The 24,428-nt window shown below is 34.7% G+C and overlaps 1 protein-coding gene across 9 annotated transcripts in view; it reads left to right on the plus strand.

Annotated features, from left to right (window-relative positions):
• Positions 1-24,428, plus strand: part of CDKL5 (cyclin dependent kinase like 5) — a 202,334-nt gene that overhangs the window by 56,755 nt on the left and 121,151 nt on the right. For all 9 annotated transcript variants that reach the window (XM_070258222.1, XM_070258224.1, XM_023633569.2 and 6 more), the window contains exons 2-3: positions 7,663-7,888; positions 11,010-11,044. In XM_070258222.1, the coding sequence (XP_070114323.1) occupies positions 7,825-7,888; positions 11,010-11,044 (99 nt within the window). In that variant the 5' untranslated portion in view covers positions 7,663-7,824. The remainder of the gene's footprint in view (positions 1-7,662; positions 7,889-11,009; positions 11,045-24,428) is intronic.

A 24,428-nucleotide genomic window follows, 5' to 3' on the forward strand; every position in this document is an offset into this window, starting at 1 on the left:
TTCAGACATTTGCTTGTCAGTCATCTCTCGAGGCCAAACTCACCCAGTTTCCTCACCAGCTTCTTAGGAGGCATGGTTTTGGAGTGTGGTCATTATCCAGGTTATCCATCACTGGGAGTTTTTGGTTTTGTTGTTGATACTCAGCACTAGACATAGCACATTATGTGGAGTCTGAGCTTCAGAGATAGTTCAGTTAAGCTTTTTTGGTTAATGTAATATTGAAATGCTTTATCTTTGGTAAAAATTGTTTTACCTCCATATGGATGAGCAAGGAACTATTTAGATATGATGTCACTATCAGAATTACTCTTTTAGTTCTTAAAAGCTTGTTTTATTGTGGAATATGACAACTTAGGAATATGTAAAACGTAAATATACACTCTAATATCTATTTAGCTGTCACTCAAGTCAAGGAATAGAACATTACCAGTGTCCCAGAAAGCCCTTTTATTTATCTTTTCTCAGTCTCACATCCTCCTTGGAGGTAATTGATATCCTGATTTTTGTAAGAAATACTTCCTTGGTCACTTATTTCTTATAGATTTACAACTTATATATGCATACTTAAGCAGTATAGTTTATAGTTCAGCTTTGCCTGTTTAAGAAGTGTATATAAACGAAACGATACTGTTGCATTAGTTTTCTGTTGTTTTGCAATGAATTACCACAAACTTAGCAGCATAGGACAGCACCCATATATTAGCTCCTAGTTCTGAAGTCCCTCATGGTGTAGCTGGGTTCTCTGCTCAGGATATCATAAGCCTGAAATCAACGTGTTGGCTGGGCTGAGTTCTCTTTTTTTCTTGATTAGTTCTAAAGTTGATCTCCAAGATCCAGCTCTTTGTTCTTTTTGTGTTTGTGTGTGTGAGAAGAGGATTGGCCCTGAGCTAACATCTGTTGCCAGTCTTCTTGTTTTTGCTTGAGGAGGATTCTTGCGGCTAACATCTGTGCCAATCTTCCTCTATTTTATGTGGGATGCCTCCACAGCATGGCTTGGTGAGTGGTGCTGGGTCTGCACCTGGGATCTGAAACTGTGAACCCCTGGCTGCCAAAGCAGAGCGTGTGAACTTAACCACTATGCCGGCCCCTTAGCTCTTTGTTCTTTTGATCTCTATTGTTTATATGTTTTCTATTTCATGAATTTCTGCTCTTAATTATTCCTTTCTTTATATTTTCTTTGCATTTATTTTGCTCTTCTTTTTTTAAACTTCTTGAGATTGATGCTTAGTTTATTAATTTTTGTTTTTTAATATTTCCTGATATATGCATATATAATGCTCTGAGTTCTCCCCTAGCAATGCTTTAGCTTCTTCCCATAAATTTGTATTTTTGTTATTGTTAAATATTTATTATGATTTCTTCTTTGACTGACTTGTGGATTATTTTAAGAATGTATTTGTTAATTTCCAAACATATGAGTATTTTCTAATTATTTCTTTTGTGATTGATTTCTTCTATACTTGCATTGTGGAGAGAGAACATCCTCAGACTTCAGTCCCTGTAGTTTGTTTTGAATTGTGTTGTGGCCTAGCACATTATCAGTTTTTGTAAGTGTTCTGTGTGTGCTTGGGGAAAAAAAAGATATTCTGCAGTTCTTTGCTACAGTTTATAAGTTCATTTGGTCGAGTTTTAAAAATATGTTTAAAATCTTCTGTATCCTGATATTTTTCTTTTTAAACTGTCCGTTGAGTTCCTTTCCTGTTATTCTATCTGTCAGTTCTAGAATTCTAATTTATTTTTAAAATTTGATCTTTCACCTTTTAGACCTTCCAGTTCTGTCAAAGTGTTCCATCCTTGGATTTTTATTAATTCAACCCCCTGTAGTTGTTTTGTAGTCTATTCCTGATCATTCTAATATGATAAGTCTTTCTGGGTCATTTTCTGTTTTGGTCATTTCTGTGGGTTCTTGTTGATGGTATCTTTTTACCTTGTGTGTATGGCTATCTTTGATTATGTACTGCACAATGTAAACGAGGAATTATCTGTAGCAATATGGTGAGGCCGGGTTGATGTTCTCTTCCTGCAGAGATTGGCTTTTTTTCACTACCTCCTTTGCTTCAGCCAGATGACTGGTGGCACTACCAATGTGAATGTGGGACCCCCTCAGTCCAAGGTATACTTAGAGGTTCATTTAGGTCCCCCAGATGACAGAAAGCTACAATTCAAGTGTGTCCAAGGGCTAATTTCTCTTTGGTTTTCTTTATCCTGGGAGTACAGCTCTTTTGGGTTTCGGCTTCAGGTGAGTGGTGGCTTATCAAACTCCCTCCTTTGAGACACTCTTGCCTTTGACTTTCTTGACCCTGGTTTCAAGAGCAGACCTGCTTTTCTCCCATTTTTTCTGGATCTTCAAGTGCCTGAGGGCCAAAACGTTTTTGGGTGGTTTGGTTTACCTGTCTGGGTTCTCTTCTTTTACCTTGATTTCAGCCAGGTAATTCTTCATAATCTTGCTAAGTTTTGGGGGTTTCTAAGCTGTTTTTAAAAAGTGTTCCCTCCAGTATTTGTATTTGTCCTCAAAGGGACATTTCATCCAAGTTATTTAATTACCTGAAACTAAATTGTCTGAGTTTTCGCACCCTAAAAAGATTAATCAGCAATTATTATTCGTATAAAATTAAATTCAATTTGGCATACTTTTTTTTCTCAGTATGAATACTGGTAGTTAAAAGACTGTCTTGATACTATGTTCTGTATTTACTTGCACATTTAAATTCTGATTCCCAGTTCGCATTACTCAATTTTGCTTTCCACAGAGAATAAGTGGGACCAAATGTTCTTTATACATAGTTACATACAGAATTTTTGGGGTGCTGAGTCTTCTTAGTGGGAATGATTTAATTTTTATCTCCAGTTTCCTTTAAGAAATGAGCCATACCATTATTGGCAGAGAGTGGAACATTTAAATGTTTCCTGGATTTTCTTCTAAAACAGCCACAGAAAATGAAAGAATGATTCATTCTCAGAAACACTCTGAGCATCTTACCTGGAATGTAACTGACTTAGATCTTCATATGGCTAGCTTCTTCTTCTTATTGATATTTCACCTCAGATGTCACTTCTTTAGAGAGGCCTCTCTGTCTGAGTAATTACTCCTTTTTTCCCCTTTCATTACATATATCAGTATCTGATGATAATCTTGTGTTTTTTCCTCCATCAGCAAAATGTAAAACTCCATGAGGACAAGGACCCTGCCTATCTGGTTCACCACTGTCTCCTGTGTCTTATTTACTCTTTCCCTGAAACATGTTAGTCAGTTATTTGCTTAATAAATGAATGAATAGAATAAACATTTATTATTTTCTTCTGAAGTTGTGACATCATTTTCTCTAAATGTCTCAGTCATCCTTTAAAAATTTGTGATTCCACTGAATGAAAGTTAAGTTTTCTGAAATAAGTATAGGCTGCTTTCTCTTGCCTTCCTTTTTGCAAAAACGTATTTTGTAAATGTTGAATGAAAAATCAGATAATAAGAATCTGACCTGAAGTAAATGTTAGAGTGACAAAGAAATATTTAGCATTGGGGCTAACTGTGGCCTTGTTATGTATTGAACTGAAAGTAGGTCAGCATGGCTGGAGTGAAGCAAGCCAAGGGGAAGAATAGTTGGAGATGATATCAGAGGAGGGGAGGTTAAGGCCTTGTGGCTCATGTGGACTTTGACTTTCACTCTTACTGATACCAGAGGCCATTGGAGAGTTTTGAGCAGTGACATGATCTGACTCATCCTAAAGATTTCTGTGTTGAGAACAGACTGAAGGGGGAGGTGAGTGTGGAGCTGTAGGGATATTTAAGTATGGTCTACTTCTGGGCTCTCACATCAGTTCCACTGGCTGATTTGTCTGTTGCTGTGCCAAGATGACCTGTCTTAATTTCCATAGCTCAATTCTAAGCCTCAGTGTAGTTGGTAGGCCATCCTGCCAGATCCTACCCTCAAGGCTGAGCCTTCTTCTCTTATTCAGGAGGGTGTTGACTGTACTTGGAACTCTGCTCTTTCATATATATTTTAGAATCAGCTTATCTGAATTCCTCAGAAAACCCGGTAGGGATTTTGATTGGAATTGCATTGACTGTATAGATTAGTATGGAGAGAACTGACATCTTTGTAGTATTGAATCTTCCTAGCCAAAAAATTGGGATAACTCCATTTATTAAAGTCATCTTTAGTGCCTTTGAAGAAAGTTGTATATGTATATAAAATATATAAACATATATATAAATATATGTATTTGAAGAGGTCTTGAATATCTTTTATGTTAAATCCTATGTACCTTTTTTGTTATTGTAAATGTGATTTAAAAAAATTACATTTTCTGTTTCTTATTGATGTTTACAAATGCAGTTGATATTTGTAGATTAAGCATGTATTCAGCTACCTTGCTAACACTTATAATTCTAATAATTTATTTGAAAATTCCTTTGAATTTTTTATGTAGACAATAATATCTATAAATTCTATTTTGCTTCTCTCTTTCCAATCCTATATATTTTCTTCATTTGTTTTTTCTTGTTTTATTGAGCTGGCTAGAACCAACCAGGATAATGTTTAATAGTAATGTTAATCAGTATTAATAGTAGGACTTCTTGTCATGATCTTAATTTTTAATGGGACTGTGTCTAATATTTCACATTTAAGAATGACGTTATAGGTTTTTGTCGGATACTTTTGTCAGGATTTGAACATTTTAAAAGCATTTAATTATGGATATGTTGCTTTTTAGCAAGCTTGTACCAGTTTACATTCCTATCATCAGTGTGTGAAAAGGCACATTTCTTCCTATCAATTCTGATCCACATCACATGGGGTACTCATATTTTTTAAAAAGTTTCAAATTTCATAGGCAGCAAAGAAGATTTCTTTACTGGTTTTGATTTATTGCTTCCTTTTTTTTTTTAAGATTTTATTTTTCCTTTTTCTCTCCAAAGCCCCCTGGTACATAGTTGTATATTTTTAGTTGTGGGTCCTTCTAGTTGTGGCATGTGGGATGCTGCCTCAGCATGGCTTGATGAGCAGTGCCATGTCTGTGACCAGGATCCAAACCCGTGAAACCCTGGGCTGCCGAAGCGGAGCGCGTGAACTTAACCACTCGGCCATGGGGCCAGCCCCATTTTTATTACTTCCTTCTAAACCAATATTTTGTATTGATACAGCTGTTATTCTTAAAGATAGAATAGGTTTTTTTGAAACAAGGAACTTATTTTGAAATAATTTTGGATTTAGGGGAGAGTTGGAAAGATGGTACAAAGAATTTCCTGTTTCATAGACCCTTTACCCAGATTCCCCAAATGTTAACATTTTACCATATTTGCTTTATCATTCTGTCTCTCTTCTCTTCCTCCATACACACATGCATATTTTTTTCTGAACAATTTAGGTTGCAAACTTTCTCTCTAAATGCTTTGGTGTTCTTTCTTCCTTTTTTTGTTAAACTTTTTCGTTTTTGAGGAAGATTGGCCGTGAGCTAACATCTGTTGCCAATCTTCCTCTTTTTTTCCTCCCCAAAGCCCCAGTACATAGTTGTACATCCTAGTTGTAAGTCATTCTAGTGCTTCTATGTGAGATGCCTCCATGGCGTGGCTTAATGAGCAGTGTGTAGCTCCGTGCCCAGGATCCGAACTGGCGAACCCGGGGAAGCTGTGCCAAAGTGGAGCACATGAACTTAACCACAGCCATGGAGCCGGCCCCTGTTAAACTTTTTATTAGATTGTCTTATTCTAGAGATTCTGGGCTGTACTTTATTTATTTAATCAAAATATAATTGACATATAACATTATATTAATTTCAAGTGTACAACATAATGATTCGATATTTGTGTGTATTGTGAAATGATCACCACAATAAATTTAGTTAACATCCATCACCACACATAGTTACCAATTTTTTTCTTGTGACGAGACCTTTTAAGATTTATTCCCTTAGCAACTTTCAAATATGCAATACAGTATTATTAACTATACTCATCATGCTGTACATTGTATCCCTAGGATTTATGCGTTTTATAACTAGAAGTTTGTGCCTTTTGACCACCTTCACCCATTTTGCTATTTCTTAAAACAAGAGCATTGTTTTATATAACCACTGTGCTATTATTAAAGTAAAAAAATTTATCATTGATACAATATTATTATCTAATCTATAGACATTTAAATTTTATTAGTTACCCTTTATAGCAAAAAAATTTTTTTCTTCTCCAGGATCCAATCCAGGATCATGCATTATATTTAGTTATCATGATTCTAAATCTTCTTTTCTGGAACAGTTATTTAGTCGTTCCTTATCTTTCATGCCCTAGACATTTTTAAAGAATACAGGCCAGTTATTTAGTAGAATGTCCCTCAGTTTGGGCTTGTCTGTTGCTGCCTCTGGTTAGATTCAGGTTTTACCTTTTTGGAAATTATACCACAGAAGTGATGTTGTGATGCATCCTATCAGGAGGCATATCATGTTGACTTGTCCTATTATTGATGATGTTAACTCTGATCGCCTAATTAAGGTAGTGTCTGGCAGGATTCTTGACTATGAAATTACTTTTTTTCCCTTCATAATTAAGAGGTATCTTACAGGGAGCTACTTTGAAATTAGATAATATGCTGTTTTCCATCAAACTTTCAATCACTAGTTTTAGCACACATTGATGATACTTGCCTGAAATAATTATTACCATGGTGGTTGCCAAATGGTGATTTTCTAATTGCATCACTACATTTATCATTTGGAATTATACCCTAAAGAAGAGTTTTTCCTTCTCCCTCACTTAGTTAGTAAGGTCTGGTACATTTTTATTTCATTCTTTGGATTATAATCTGCTGCTATCCTTATTAATTTTGCTGTTGAAATATTCCTCATTTGGTCAGTGGAAGTCTCTTTAAGATGACTCCTGTTTCTTTTAGACATGTCCCATCATTCTTTGAGCACTTCCGTACTTTCTGGCACCACAAAAATATATCCTGGGCTCATATTGTAGTTGTTTTCCCTGCCCTAGCTTGGGAATCAGCCATTTCTCCAAGGAACCTGGGAGCCTTTTATTGGCTCAGTAGCTGTGCTCATGGCTATTGGAGTGTCATTGCTTCTAGGCCCCCACAGCAGTCAGAGCTAAGGAGTATATGTTTGTGTGTATGCATATTTGCACACACATTTATATGTATTTGTACATCTCTCTATATTAAGATCTGAGCTTGTATGGGTAACTCTAATTCCAAGCCTTTCCCCTTTTCATATTTGTAACTTCCTTTTATGAGAGTAAGAGACCAAACTTATTATCCACAATATGTTTACTTATTTGTTCAATCCTAGAATACACATAAAGAAGTTTCATATCTCTGTGTAAAAACAGATGTCTAAGTAGATATAATATTTATTTATATTTCTATTTGTCTTTAGCTTGAGGGGAGTATGTAGCTAAAATATTGGTTTCAAAAGTTACCTGGGGTTAATTCTTTTGCCCCTGGCCCCCTTCAGTGTGGTTGTTATTCATTTCAAATACAGTTAGGTACATTTTGTTTGGGTTCCATTTTGGATTCTTTCCTCCTATTATTATTTCTTGCTTTTTTTTTTTTTAAGTAATGAAACATTAACATGGTTTTAAAAGAACTGTACAAAAAGATAGGATAGGTTATTAGAGTACTGAGATAGAAAACTTACGGCTTTTAATTGTGTTTGTTCTTACAGGGAATCAGTTAATGCTTCGCAGTATAACAAATATGTGAAAGTTCCACCAAACTGTGAGAATTTCTTCGGACATTTTTTCGTTCTATTTACTGCACAACTTCATCGAAGTTCTTTTTTTAATGCCATGTTCTGTGGCTTGCATCAAAAGAGGAGTTTGTCTTCATGAAGATTCCTAACATTGGTAATGTGATGAATAAATTTGAGATCCTTGGGGTTGTAGGTGAAGGTAAGTTTAGCTTTCCTTGAGTTTTAAGCAATGTACAGTTATACCTACCACCAAAAAAGTTACTAATTCAGATCCTATTAATTTAACCTATATTCATTCATATATGTGCCTAAGAGTAAAATATTAAAAATAAAATTACTCTTAAACTATTTGGACCTTATTTTCCAGTGGAAATTTAATAGCATTTTAAAACTCTTTAAAGTTTAATAAATCAGGGATTTCTTTTTTTTAAAATTAATTTCACTTTTTCTTTTTACTGTTCCTTTTTTTTGAAGATTGGCCCTGAGCTAGCATCTGTTGCCAGTCTTCCTTTTTTTTCTTTCTTCTTCTCCCCAAGTCCCCTAGTACACTGTTGTATATTCTAGTTGTAGGTCCTTCTAGTTCTGCTGTATGGGACGCCACCTCAGCATGGCTTGATGAGCGGTGCTAGGTCCACGCCCAGATTCTGAACCGGTGAAACCCTGGGCCACTAAAGCAGAGGGCGCAAACTTAACCACTCGGCCACTGGACCAGCCTCTAAATCAGGGATTTCTTAAGGCTGCCTTCATTTCGTTCTTTACATGAGCAATCATTGTTTCTTTAGTCTATAATTTTTTGGTTACAATTTATTTTTATATCAGCTAGGCTTATTTTGAACAACTTAAAATTTCTTTTGTGTAAATTAATTTTTACATAATACGTGGTAAATAAATGAATAAATAACTTCTGTTTGCCTTTGAGAATGGCAAACTGCATTTTATAAATTCTGAGGCATACAATTTGGTCGTATTTTAACATCTCTGAAATCAAGATGTGTGATTTTCTTCCCTAGTAGTGCACAAAATAATGCTTATAATCAATGACTTCATTGATTTGATGAAATATCAAAGTCTTTTTTTTTTTTTTGTAAGTCTTTCTGATTTTTCCTTCTTAGTAATTTTTTTCTCTTGACTTAAAGATAACTTTATGGGGGCCGGCCCCGTGGCCGAGTGGTTAAGTTTGCGTGCTCCGCTATGGCGGCCCAGGGTTTCGCTGGTGTGGATCCTGGGCGCAGACATGGCACCACTCATCAGGCCATGTTGAGGTGGCGTACCACGTGCCACAACTAGAAGGACCCACAACTAAAAAAATATATACAACTATGTACTGGGGGGATTTGGGGAGAAAAAGCAGAAAGGAAAAAAAAAAGCTTGGCAACACTGGTTAGCGCAGGCGCCAATCTTAAAAAAAAAATCTACAGCTAGCAAAAAAAAAAAGATAACTTTATGCAGATTTTGATAAATGATTCTGTTAACAAAGGATAAGTGATTATGATTATGATAGTTTCTTAACATATCTTTAAAGAAAATGTTACAAAAACTTCCTATTTCAGAATTTTCAAATGTGATTTTCAAATTTTCAAACATTTTCAAAATGTGAACAGCAAAGCTGTTCTAGGTTTTAATATTAAGTTGTTAAATCCTTTTCAAGTAAATAGAAACAATTAAAATATTGTCATTATTGGGTGTTTGCTTTAATGTCTGAGATTGAAACCGTATAAAAGGAATGGATCTTTCTTCTTTCACCAGTCAATTCCTTATCCTTTTCTTCATTGATATTAATTATGTAAATAAAACTCATTCTCAATGTCTTATCTACTGTCTGTTTTATAACAGCTACCTTTTTTATTTATTTGTTTTTTGTTTTCAAAAGTATTACAGTTGGAGACTTATACAAAAAGCTACTGACTAGAGAAGGTCAGCTCATTGGATGTAACAGAATTGGAATGTTCCAGATTCTGGGCCTAAGTTTTTCTGGATCATAACTTTATTTTTTTTTAGTATACTCATAGGTGATCATGTTCTCAGGGATTTGCTCAGATTAACTCAAACTACCAGACTGTTATATAAATCAGAATTATCAGTTTAGTTGTAGTCAAACCGAGATTGCTATATATTTTTTCTTTGTAAACTACCTCAGATGCTTTCTGGCTAAGAAAAACATATATATTAAGGAAATTAAAAACTGTCAAGCCCACTCTACATTCCTATAGCCTGTACAGTGTATTTTCATCCCATAGAAAAACTAGCATGGGCAATTAAACGAGGATTGGATGATTGCCTGGTGATTGTGGAGTTAAGTTGGATGGCTGTAATGGCCGGTTCCATCCTAACTGTGATAATAAGATTCATCCATCTCCACCAAAATGAGGGAGACTTGTTCTGGTTCCCTAGACTCTGTTGGAGACACATTTTCCAATTTCATCCCCCTGAAGTCCCCTTCTCATAGATGCATGCAGGCTTTCATTGTCTGTTGATGTCGGTGTTCTTCACAATTTTACAGACCTCAGTTATCATTCATTATGTTTTGATTCTCCTAATTAGGTTTTTCACAGTATGACTTTAACCTCAGTTTCCTGGGTACCTTGCTGTCAACTCTGTGTTCTGCCTCTAGGGAAGTAGTTTATTGGCTAGATATTATGATACATAACCCAAAAGGTAGCGAATCTCATGGAAATATACCAGGGAAAGTGGGCGTGTTTGGCCGTAAATGGCCAGAGTTCCTTGGACTGCTTGTAGCCTGTGCCCTTGATCTGAGTATTTATTTATGGCAAAAATGTAGCAACTCCTACTAGTTATTAATTGGAATGCTGAGGCCTATGCTATTTTACTGATCAGGAAAGACATTCCAGTACTCTAGAAGATGATTCAAATGTCTTCCAGGAGGGAGAACATGGTTGGTAGGCTCTGTGCTTGAGTTTACTATTGGGAAATCATTAGCTCTTACATTTTAAGGTCCCTAGAAGCTTTTGGATTAATTTTTATTTACTTTTAAAGTTCTTATGTCCAAATCTTGTCTCCAGAAATTTTTAGCTTAAATTAAAAAAAAAGTCTCAAGTGAAATTTTCTTTAAAAAGAGAAACATTTAAAAATACTTGTTGGGGAAATAGGTTGCTTATACACTTGGTTTATAAAAAATATATAATAAATATCCATGCTGTCTTTGTATGTGGCTCATTGCTTTATCACTGCAGAATATTGTTACTTTAGGAATCATTATATAACGTATACTGATAACCAATGTAAATATAATAGAGCTTTGATTTTTTCAAGAGCTGTAGTTTGTATATGTGCCCCTAACTGTTTACTTCTTTTTATTATAGGAGCCTATGGAGTTGTACTTAAATGCAGACACAAGGCAAGTACATGGTTTTTAAAAATAAGCAAATATCTGTATGTGTTTAACTATTTTGAAACGAATGTAGTATTCTGTGTGTCTGGGCATATAATTAAAACTTTCTGGCTATGATGGTGATGCTTAATGAAGTAGAATTAATATGTGAACCCAGAAAAAGACGACTACTTTTGGACAAGCTTTATCATGATTGAGTAGTCATTAATTCTTTGCAATCTTGGGTAGTCATTAATTCTTTGCTATTTTTTCAACCAACCTACGTAAAGGTGAAAAGCTGCCTAATAGGAAGAGAGAATAAGTGGTAGAGAAGAAATAAGGTAGTGACAGATTTAATTTGTGTTCAAGTACTTAGAGCAAGGAGGAGTCTCAATCAGTCAGTATTTTTCACGTAGACCAATAATTTAGATTGCTTGAGGAACCTGAATCCAGATTTTGAAGAGTAGTAGGTAGGTGTTCAGTTATGAAATAGGGCTTGATTATGAAATAGTGTATGATTATGATTATTGGCTGTAGTTGATCACCCTTGGACAGCTTTGAAATGAATCTTATTATATAGAAATTTGACTATGATAATAATCGCCAATTATTCAGGGAAGTTATTGCAAGTTTCCATAGCTGTTGCTCAGTAGTGAGCATGTTTTACTTAGAGACTAACTTTAAGATGGTAAGTGTTCAAATATCAAATCATTATGTTGTATACCTGAAACTAATATAATGTTGTATGTCAGTTATACTCAATTAAAAAAAATGGCAAGTGTTGAAACTGTAACATTTTCAACATTAAGTTAAATATCTTTCTGTTATATACCTAGTGCGAATATCTGGCCTCATGCAATTTTGTGTATAATTTCTTAAGACCAAAGTTTAAAATTTTTTGTGATATTTTATAATGATATAATTCACATCTGAGATGAGTTTAGCAATTTGACCCAAGCCATTTAATTTAAACTATCAAATCAATCTATCTGTTTATCTATCTATCATAACATATATGTACAGTCGTATGTGACTTAATGACGGGGATATCTTCTGAGAAATGTGTCGTTAGGCGATTTTGTCATTGTGAGAATATCATAGAGTGTACCTACACAAACCTGGATGGTATAGCCTACTACACACCTAGGCTATATGGTACTCATCTTATCAGACCTCTGTTGTATATGCAGTCCGTTGTTGACTGAAACATTATGTGACGCATGACTGCATGTATAGGTATGTATATACATAAATAAAGATGATATAATTTTTATGTTTGTTTTTTCTTTCCTGTGGTACAAAATATTACATTTTGGATTTAAGGCTTCATGATAGTTGATGTATCTTGGGGTTTTAGATCACAAATCTCTTACTTTAATTCAATGAATTTTTTATTCTTGAAATTTGATGTTTGAATTATTTTATGTTGGTAATAGTTATCTGAAGATGTCTGCCAGTAAATCCTCAAAAAATGGTTTGATACTATTGATTCTTGATTCAGGTTGATTAAGAATTTAAAATAATATAATCAAAATAAATTTAGCACCTTGAATACCTCATTAAGAAATATTACCACACTTTGAGATTAAACAAATGGAAAGCTCGCTAATGAAATGCAATGCTTTTAATGAGTTGCCTTGAGTTACAATAAATTTCTGAAGCTTTAAAAAAATAAAATTCCTGGGTAGATACTACTCAGGGGAAATAGGTTGTCACTTTCGAAGTTAAATTTGCTTCTTTCATGAATGTAATACCTCCTTTTGTACTATGGCTCTGTTTATATAACATAGCAAATGGAAGCTTCAGTTCTTAATCTTTGAGTTTTAAAACCCGAGAATTTCTGATATGTAATGCAAATCTCTCAACAGTGTTTTCTGTCAGTCTTTGCTGCACTTCTTCCTGTGACCTTTTTCCTCTATATTTTCTTTTGATCCTGTCTAAGCTCTCCTTCTGCCTTTTATGTAAAAATAAAGTTTATTAGTTGAATATATTGTTTTTATCTTTCCTTATGTCTGGTTTACTTGTTTGTCAAAATACACTTGCTACCTGTACTTAGTTCTCATGGTGCACACTGTTGGTACCAGCAAGATGGGCCCAGAATGAAAGTGGATGAGAACAGGCATCTCTGCTTTTGGGAAACCACTCTAAATGTGAACTCTGATTCCTGGTGGCTACGTATAGGGCACTTTGGGTTACAAGGATGAATAAATCCTAGCTTTCTTGCCATTATATGGCTTATGGTCTGTCTGAAGAGATAGAAGAATAGATACTTTAAAATGTAATCCGTGAGATTGCATCTAAAAAAATCTCTTTTTACTGCCCTTCACTATATGGGGGACTCACAACCCAGCTCTCCAAGTATTGTTGTTTTTTCCTTTCATTCACCTAAAAAGATGTTGGAAGCATAAATTAGTGCCTAACTCAGAGTAATATAAATCTCTTTTTAGAATCTGCAGCTGTTTAGTCATTAGGCTTGTTAGAGGAAATCCTTTTTTCAGCTAGAATCAGACCTCCAGATCTTTACCCCATTATCCAAAAATAGAGAATTTGATGCTTCTGGTAAGATTTACCCTTTAGGACCAAACAAATGGATTACTATGTAATCTCATGTTATAGTTAAAAATGGATATAATCTTCCCTTTTGTATGTATTATATGTAAAATAATCATGCTCATATATTTTACATACCTTTGAAAAATTTAATAAAATGCTTAAAAAATGTATAAATCATGTCTGTGTGATTACATATGCATAGGTCTGTGTGATCACTTATGTGTAAATTTGATCTTTTTGTGAGAAGGTTGGCTGTGGGTGTATATATAATTGAGTAATTCCTAGCATATTGAATATTTGAGCAGGTGTGAAAGGAAGTTTTAATCTGTGTACTGTTGCAAGAAATATAGAGGTCATGTTTATAAACAGATATATCTTGCTTTTGTGAACACAGTACGGTGTTGGGCTATTCCAGGCCAAAGACCATACTTCTTAATTTACTGAAATAAATGCTGCCCAATTACAAAAGAAAGATGTAACCATACTCTCTTTTTGACAGTTTCCATTTATTGTTATATATACACATTGGCGAATATGTGAAAACTCTTAGCACTGACTGTTCAGCTATTTATGGGGCCATATGACTACTTATATTTGGAAGAAGTTCTGGTCGGACTTTACCCTGTAGATATACATTGCTGATTTGCTTTTTATTTGCATGTCTGTTTTGAAGTGCCTATGAGGAACGAGGCATGTTTTACAGCATACTTTTCTTTACAGAAGCCCAAAGTGGTCACCTGTACAATAAAGTAGGGAGAATGGAATAGAGTTGAAATAGGGAGATGCAATTAGAACTGGAGGCAGGAGAAGTGCAGCCAGATAGAGAGAGGTTGGAGGGGGATACTAATTGAGCCTAGGACAGAGAAGTGCTGATTTGTGTACTTCCATTCCTGTGGCTGGGATTGACTTATGAGAAGTTTTTTGTTTGTTTTAAAGTAGTACGTGACATATACTCTTGAGATAGCTAATTATACAAAGCTGTGAACAATCCGGTATTGGGGTACAGCCTATTAAGTATTCAATAAATAATAAAGTTGACTTAAATTACAGAACCGAAAATGAAGGACACTGTAGAGAGCTGTTGCAGAATAGCAGGTCCCTATGGAGGGATTAAAAGTGATCCCAAAGATTGTGGTGAAATGGAAAAGTATTGATATCATTTAACTGACTGAAAAACTTCAAAGAGTATTTAAGTTTGGGGGGAGAAATAATGAGTTTGGCTTTCATAATAGAGAATAAAATGGCAGCAGAATACCAAACCTGGTATTAATAAATACCACACATATTGAGCATCTACCATATGCTAGGCACTCTACTAGATATATTACATTGAATCCCCACAACAACTGTATTCTTATCCCCATTTTACAGATGAGGAAACTGAGTCAGAGAGAGGTTATGTAACAGGGCCAGGGTTATGCAGCTGATAAGAGGTGGAGTCCGGCTTTGATCTGACTCCAGAAATAGCTAACTTGAGCGTGAGATGGAACTGTGAAATGACGTGAAGCTTCCAAGAGGGAGTGCAGAGCAGAGTGCAGTGCATGTTTAAAATGGTCAGATTGAAAGGAGAGGGAGGCAGGCCTCTTTAAAAGCAAAGCAGAAAGACTTTCTAAAAATGGTATTCACCAACAGTGTAAAAATTCATGAAAAGACCCACGATGATAAGGATGGAGGGTTGAGAAAAATCCATTTCGTTTAATGATGCCATTTATTAATGACCTCTTTAAGTGAAATGGTACATTGAATGCCAAATGGCAAGGAGTTAAGGAGAGAGTAGAGAAAAATCTCGATTGTGCCGTTTTTCTCTTTTGAGAGTTGAGAAATTGAGATTGAGAGTAGTAGGAACTAGAGTAGATTTGATTAAATATTTACTAGTCAAGAATACCCATATTTCCCCCTACTGAAAGACATTCTTTGGCTATTTATTATGCTTAATATTCACAATTTGTCTTTGCTACAAGTCTTCATTTTTAGCAAGCATTATACATTTTGAATTAGTGATTCCTTTTTTCTATTTCAGATGAATTTTATTTTTCCACCAAAAGCTGAATGATCATTTGGTTACTTTTTTTTCCTTTAAACCAAACTATTTTAAGAAGATACTTGTGGAAAAGTCGATGAACCATCACCAATATAACAGATTACTTATAGTCTGCCATCTAAAACCACACAGTTATTTTCTACTAAAACAGAATAGCTTTTATTTTTTCAGGGTTTTTTTTCCCACATTAAATAAAACAAATGTTTTTATTTAAGTTTTAGTTTTAAGTTTTACATGTGAATTAAGTTTTTAAAACAAGACTTAAAGAGATGAGTCAACAATGAGAAACTGAATATATGGGATTAATTATATTATTTACTTCATCATTACTTTCCTTATTTAAAAATAAGATGTGGGTTCTTGCTTTTTGTGTGCAAAATTTTTAGCATTTGAAGGAAATTATAGAGAGTTTTGGGGTTTTTAATAAAGATTATAAGAAGCTAGATAATTCAATATTAATTATTTCATCATAATCATTTTTTTTAGTAATTACTGTCTCCTAAATGACATTAATTTACTGCAGGTAATGGAGATTAATAAGATGCCAGTGTTAAACTGGACTTCAGGTCAGGAACAAAGACAGTAGGAATCAAGTAGTCAAGGAAAACATCTCTTACCGAGGCACTCATAGAAACGTTACTTCTGTGTGGTTTCCTCTCTCAACCTGGTTTTTCTTGCTGATCCAGTTAATTGTTGAACAGTCTCTGGAACACTACAAAAGTCTCACTAAAATCATACTTCTTTGTATTATAATATTTTGTATATCCAATTCTGCTAATCTATTGATAGAGGAAGAATACCCATGTTTCTGTGGTCTTGTTTTCAATAAAAGATATAATGGCTTATGTGTCAATTTCCAGGTGAGTCTGAGTTCTTTAGAACTAGAAGAATTTTGGGCTTTTGCAGGCTTTCTGGTTGCCTTTATCCTCGTCATCCTAGTCTGGATTTGTTTTTTAGTAAATGAGATAAGGGAATAGTCATGTTAGAACTAGCTAGTACCAGCTCTGCATTGTCTCTACAGAAGACTTTACCTCATTCATCCTTTTTGCAGTGACTCAGTTTCTAAATGATCATCCCTCCCTTTCCCCAGTCTAGAGGAGGAGTTGGCTGGGGCACCAGATGGACTTTAAAGTCTCCTCCTTTTCTTCTAATCATAAAAACAGAATTAGTTTAAAGAAGAAACTATTCTTTATACAGCTTTTGAAGATGAGTAATTTCATTAGTCTCTGAGAAATGTCTGTGCTTAAGGGATTTATACTAATAGCTCTTTAATGCAACTTTTCTTCAAAACTTCAAGAGCAAAAATGAGTGTGAATAATTTTTCTACACAGGCCTGAAATAAATATTCACGGATAAGATAAGAAAAGGAACTGATTAACAAATGCCCATATAGTGGACACTTTTAAGTAAAGTATAACTGTTTATCAAGTGTTGAAATCAGTGACTGGAAAGTAGCACACAATGATCTATTTCTATATAAAAAGAAATCCAAAAACAGAAAAAGAAACCCAACCCTGAAATACTATTAGAAGCTATAATTCATATTCTACAATGATTTTGAGCTTTACTATTTCTTAATTTAAACGTTTGTTTCATATGTTAAAGCATTTTAATTTAAAAAGTCAAATTAAAAATTTTTTTTTCTACCTCCTGTACTTAAAGCACTATATTCTAGGCATGGAATTATAAAGTAAAGTTCAACCAAATATCTGTTTAAGAAAAACCTATTGAGTGCCTACAAAATGTCAGACACTCTACTAGACACTGGCTCTGCAAAAATCAGTAAGATGTAATTCCTATTTTTGAGGAATTTAGTTTAGCATGTATAAATTAACAAATATAAGATCATGTTTTCTTTTGTCAGGAAACTTAAAATGTAGTTTGGAAGAGGTAAATCTGAGAGAAGACTGTAGTTGAAATGGCAGTGTGAAACCTTCTTTCTCATTTTTTTCAATAAATTCTCTATTAAAGACTGCTTAGGAAAAAAACTCATGTTAGTAGTAAAGAAAAAAGAGAAGAAGAAATAAGCATTTCCTAGAACCCCGTAAGAGAACTACCACACAGGTGGGAATAGAATTAGGAGGTAGCACTATTAGCTGATGATGGCTGAATGAGAATGGGGTAGTGAGAACCTTTCTTCACCTCTGAGTGTCAGGGGACCTGGGACTGTAGGTACAGTGTCAATGGATTGTAGAACCTTCCCCAAATGGCACAGCTGACACTTGATCCCTATGGCCCAGGGCATTTCCTTTAAGACTATCATATTACGTGGGCAGGAGAGCCTGCCCTGACATTGTAGATCTGGAGTGGGCAAGCTACTGCCTATGGGCCAAATTTGGCTCGCTGCCCATTTTATAAAGTTTTATTGGAACACAGCCACACTCATTCATTTACGTATTATCCTATGGTTGCTTTGGCACTAAAATGACAGAGTTGAGTAGTTGCAACAGAGACTGTATGACATACAAAGCCTAAAATATTTATTTTGTGGCCCTTAACAGAAAAAGTTTGCTAATTTCTGACGTTGAGCAAGCCATGACTAGGAGAATATGGTGGAAACAGCATAGTGGCCTCAGTGGACCAACAATCTCAATTTCTATTTGTCTCTTTGCCCTTGGTGCACTTGGAGCCTGAGGAATGGAGTTAATAAAGTGTGGGACTTCCACTGAAAATTACTTTCCTTTGAGCTGGACTTGGGTAAATCCTTTGAATGGCTGGAAATTTTTTTGGTTACCTCTTTCACATATCAATTGTCAGAACAGAGAAGTGGCCTTTGCACGGGACTGGGCATACAGAGACACATACAATCTGTTCAGCTTGACTATGTTTTGTCACTGGCCTGAATAAGTCTTTTTTCATCCAAAGATGAGTGCAAAGAAGAAAACAGTCTCCGTGAGACTATGAAAGCTTACTTGAGTTCAAGAGAAGAACGTTCTCAAAAATATGAAGAGTAAAATTCTTTGGAGACAAAGAACTTGAGATACCTTCCTAATGTAATTCAAGTGGACATAAATGAGAAGTTAAGAGGAAAGAGTAATAATTTGTGTTTCAGTACCTCTTAACTTCTAGGCATTCTGCTAGGTGCTTTAGTTTTGTTACTCTTTAAATCCTCATAACAACTATAAAAGAATTATCTTCCTTTTACATGGAGGAAACTAATGCACAAATAGGTTAATTTTCTGAAGGCCATATAAGTTAGTAGGTGGTAGAGCCAGGAATTGAGCCACATTTTAGACTCCTCTTTTTTTTTTAAATGAGGTAAAATTCACATAATATAAAACCAACTGTTTTCAAGTGTACAATTCAGTGGCATTTAGTACATTCACAGTGTTGTACAATCACTACCTCTATCAAGTTCCAAAACATTTTCATCTCCCCAAAAGAAACCCTGTACCCATTAAGTGCTCACTCCCTGTTTCTCCCTCTCCCTTTCCCTGGCAACCACCAATCTGCTTTCTGTGTCTATGGATTTACTTATTCTGAATATTTCATCTAAGTGAACTCATATACAATATGTGACCTTTTGAGTTTGACTTCTTTCACTCAGCATAATGCTTTTGAGATTCATCCACGTTGTAGCCTGTATCAGTACTTTGTTCGTTTTTATGACTGAATAATATTCCATTGTATGCCGATACCACATTTTGTTTATCCACTCATCTGTCAGTGGATGTTTGTATTGTTTCTACCTTTTGACTATAGTGAATAGTGTTGTGAACTTTCATGTACAAATTGGTATCCTTGTTTTCAGTTCTTTTTGGGTATATACCTAGGAGTGGAAATGCTAAGTAATATGGGAATTCTATGTTTAACTTTTTGAGGAACCTCAACACTGCTTTCCACAGTGGCTGTACCGTTTTACATTACTGCCAGCGATGTACAAGGGTTCCAATTTCTCCACATCCTTGCCAACACTTGTTTCCTTATTTTTTTTTTAATTGGAGCCATCCTAGTGGATGTAAAATTTCACATTGTGGTTTTGATTTGCATGACACTAACAATTAGTGATGAGCATCTTTTCATGTGCTCATTGGCCATTTATGTATCTTTTTTTAAGAAAAATGTCTATTCAAGTCCTTTGCCACTTTTTAATTGAGTTTCAACCATTTGATGAAAAGACTTCTTTCTCCATTGGATTGCCTCTGCTTCTTTGTCAAAGATCAACTGTGTTTGTGTTGAGTCTGTTTGGGGGCTCTCTGTTATTCTGTCCCATTGATCTGTGTGTCTGTTCTTCACCAGTACCCTACTTTCTTGATTACTGTAGCTTTATAGTAAGTCTTAAAGTCAGATAGCGTCAGTCGTCCGATTTTGTTTGTCCTTTTCAGAACTGTGTTGGCTATTCTGGATCTTTTGCGTTTCCATATTATCTTTAAAATCAATTTGTTGATATCCACAAAATAGCTTCCCAGGATTGGGATCACATTGAATCTGTAGATCAAGTTGAGAAGAATTGACACCTTAACTATATTGAGTCTTCCAATCTGTCAACACAGAGTATCTCTCCATTTATTTAGATCTTTGATTTCTTTCAACAGAGTTATGTAGTTTTTTGCATACAGATCTTGGAAATATTTTGTTAGATTAGTACTTCCTTTTTTTTCTTTTGGTGATAATGTAAATGATATTGTTTTTAATTTTAATTTCCAATTGTTCAGTGATGATACAAAGGAAAGTGATTGTCTTTTATATATTAACCTTGCATCCTGTTACCTTTCTAGAATTCCTTATTAGTTCCAGGAGTTTTTTTGGGTAGATTCTTTGAGATTTTCTCTGCAGACAATCATGTTGTCTGTGAACAAAATAGTTTTATTTCTTCTTTCCCAATCTGTATATCTTTTCTTGTCTTATTGTATTAGTTATGGCTTTCAGTACAATGTTGGATACAAATGGTGGGAGGGGACATTCTTGTCTTGTTCCTGAGCCTAGTGGGAAGGCATGCAGTTTCTCACCATTAAGTGTGATGTTAGCTGTAGGTTTTTTGTAGATGTCCTTTACCAAGTTGATAAAATTCTCTCTATTCCTAGATTTTTGAGAGTTTTTATCACAAATGGGTGTTGAATTTTGTTAAATACTTTTCTATATCAAGTGATATGATCATGTGCTGTTTCTACTTTAGTCTGTTGATAGTGGTAGATTACATGAATTGATTTTAGAAAATCCCACTTGGTCATGTTGTAAAAGTCTTTTTATACACCGCTGAATTTGATTTGCTAATATTTGTTGAGGATTTCTACATCTATGTTCAAGAGAGATATTCATCTGTAGTTTGCCTGTCTTTTAATGTCTTTATCGGATTTTGATATTAGGGTGATACTGGCTTCATAGAGTGAGTTAGGAAGTATTCCTCTGCTTCTATTTTCTGGAAAAGATTGTAGAGAATTGGTATAATTTCTTCCCTTAAATGTGTGGTAGCATTCACCAGTGAAACCTTCTGGGTTTGGGACTTCTTTTTTGGAAGGTTATTAATTATTGATTGTCTTCCATAGATATAGGCCTATTTAGATTGTCTATTATTTCTTGTGTAAATTTTGGTAGTTTGTGTCTTTCAAGGAATTGGTCGATTTGTCTAAGTTATCAAGTTTTTAGGCATAGATTTGTTCATAATTTTCCTTTATTATAAATCTTTTTAATGTCCGTGTGATAGTGATGACTCTTCCTTTACTTCTAATATTAATAATTTGTGTTTCTATTTTCTTGATTAGCCTTGGTAGAGGTTTGTCAATTTTATTGATCCTTTCAAAGAAGCAGCTTTTGTTTTCATTCATTTTCACTATTGAGTTCCTTTTATCACTATAATTTTTATTATTCTTTTCTTTTCCTTGCTTTAGACTTAAGTTGTCCTTGGTTTTATTTGCTAAGATAGAAGCTTAGGTTATTGATTTTGGGTTTGTCTCCTTTTCTACTATATGCATTTCATGCTATAAACTTTTCTTTAAGCACTGTTTTCGCAGCATCACACAAATTTTGATTTGCATTTTCATTTAGTTCAAAATATTTTAAAATTCCTCTTGAGATTTCTTTTTTGACCTGTGTGTTATTTAGAAGTGTATTGTTTAATCTTTAAATATTTTGAGATTTTCCAGCTATCTTTTTGTTGATTTCTAGTTTAATTCCTAGTTTTAATTTCTAGTTTAATAGTGGTATGAAAGTAAACTTTGTATGGTTTTTATTCTTTAAAATTTGTTCAGTTGTGTTTTATTGCCCAGAATTTGGTCTATCTTGATGAATGTCCCGTGTGAGCTTGAAAAGAATATGTATTCTGTTGTTCTTGGGTAAAGTATTATGTAAATGTCAAGTAGATCCAGTTGATTGATGGTGTGTTCAATTCACCTATATCCTTACTCGTTTTTTGCCTGCTGGATCTGTCAGTTACTGAAAGGGGGGTATTGAAGTCTCCAACTATAATAGTGGATTTGTCTATTTCTCTTTGCAGGTCTATCATTATTAGCCTCATGTATTTTGATGCTCTCTTGTTTGGTGCATGTATATTAAGGATTGTTATATCTTCTTGGAGAATGTATCATTTTGTAATTCCCCTCTTTATCCCTGATGATTTTATTTGTTCTGAAATCTGCTTTGTCTAAAATTGATATAGCAACTCCAGCTTTCTTTTGATTAATGTTAACATGGTATATCTTTCTCCATCCCTTTGCTTTTAACCTATCTGTATCTTTATATTTAAAGTTGGTTTTTATTTTTATTTATTTATTTATTTATTTTTGAGGAAGATTAGCCCTGAGCTAACTGCTGCCAATCCTCCTCTTTTTGCTGAGGAAGACTGGCCCTGAGCTAACATCCATGCCCATCTTCCTCTACTTTGTACATGGGACGCCTGCCACAACATGGCTTTTGCCAAGCTGTGCCGTGTCTGCGTCCAGGATCCGAACCGTTGAACCCTGGGCTGCCGAGAAGCAGAACGTGCGAACTTAACCGCTGTGCCACCGGGCCGGCCCCTAAAGTGGGTTTTTAAAATCCACCCTGATAATCTCTTTTAATTGGTGTATATAGGCTATTTACATTTGAAGTGATTATTAACATATTTGCATTAATAGGCGCCATGTTTGTAACTTTTCTGTTATATTTTTTCTTTTTTAACAAAAATAGTCCCCTCTTTTTCTGCCTTCTCTGATTTTGCTTGACCATTTTATATGATTCTGTTTTCTCTCCTGTCTTAGCATATCCATTGTACTTGATTTAAAAAAAGTTTTTGGTTGTTGCCCTAGAATTTGCAGTATACATTTATAACTTATCTAAGTCCCCTATCAGATAACTTTATTCCACCTCCCGGGTAGTACGGGGACCCTGTACCAGAATTTTCCTAATTCCTCCCTCTCATCCCTTGTAACATTGCTGTCATTCACTTCACTTATCCATACGCTATAATCAGTGAATACATTTCTACTATTATTTTTGAACAGTTATCTATGAAGAATGGGAAAAATAGATTTTATTTTACCCTCATTTATTCCTTTTCCAATTCTCTTCCTTTCTCTGTGTGGATCTGACTTTCTGACCTATATCATTTTCCTTCTCTCTGAAGAACTTTTTAAAACAATTTTTACTAGGCAGGTCTAATGGTGACACGTTTACTCAGTTTTGGTTTATCTGACAAAGTCTTTATTTCTTCTTCACTTTTGAGGAATAATTTCTCTGAATATCTTCTAGGTCAGTGGTTTTTTTCTTTCAACCCTTTAAATATTTTACTTCATGGCTTCTGACAAGAAGTCGGATGTACTTGTTGTGCTTGTTCTCTATAGGTAAAGTGTTTTTTTCCCCTCTGACTTCTTTCATGATATTCTCTTTGTGTTTGGTTTTCTGTAGTTTGAATGTGATGTGTTTAGGTGTAGGTTTTTTGGTATTTATCCTGCTTGGTGTTCTCTGAGCTTCCTGGATGTGTGGTTTGATGTCTGTTATTAATTTTGGAAGATTCTCAGCCATTATTCCTTCAAATATTTCTTTTTCTTCGTCTCATTCTTCTCCTTCTGGTGTTCTAGTTATACCTTTTATAATTATCCCATTGTTCTTGGGTAATCTGATCTGTTTTTTTAAATTCTTTTTTCTCTTTGCATTTTAGTTTGAGAGATTTCTATTGACATAGCTTTAAGCTCACTGATTCTTTTCTCAGCCATGGCCAATCTACTGATGAGTCTATTAAAGGCATTATTCATTTTTGTCATAGTGTTTTTGATTTCTAGCATTTTCTTTTAATTCTTCCTTAGAGTTGTGAATGCTTACATTACTCACCTGTTCTTGCATGTTGTCTACTACATTAGAGCTCTTAACATAGTACTCATAGTTATTTTAAATTCCCTATCTGAAATTATCCCTGATAATCTCCAAATCTGTGCCATATCTGAGTCTGGTTCTGATGCTTTCTTTGTCTCCTCAGACTGTGTTTTTTCTTGCCTTTGAGCATGCTTTTTAATGTTTTTTAAAAGTTAGTATATATTGGAACTGTGGTAAATAGGTTTTTAGTGTAATATTTTATGTTAATTGGCTAGGAGCTGGGCTGTGTTTAATGTTCATTGTAGGTGTAGGTGCCAGAGGCTTCAGTTTCCTCTAGTGTCTTTCTTTTGTTTATTTTTCACTCCCATTGTCTTTGGGTTTTCCTACCTATGAACTTCTTTTTAAATAGAGTCTGTTTCTTGCAACTCTTTCAGTTGTAATCCACTGTTACTGTACTGGAACCCTGGTGACATAGTGGTAGAGTGTGGGGAAGGGGAAGTGTTTTATAATCTTAGGACCAAATCTTAGTCTTTTGGTGGGCCTCAGCCCTGCACTGCATGCAACCTTCAGAAATATTTCTTAGCCGTTTTT

This window comes from Equus caballus, chromosome X (assembly GCF_041296265.1).
Source record: "Equus caballus isolate H_3958 breed thoroughbred chromosome X, TB-T2T, whole genome shotgun sequence".
In the NCBI taxonomy this organism is placed as follows: domain Eukaryota; kingdom Metazoa; phylum Chordata; class Mammalia; order Perissodactyla; family Equidae; genus Equus; species Equus caballus.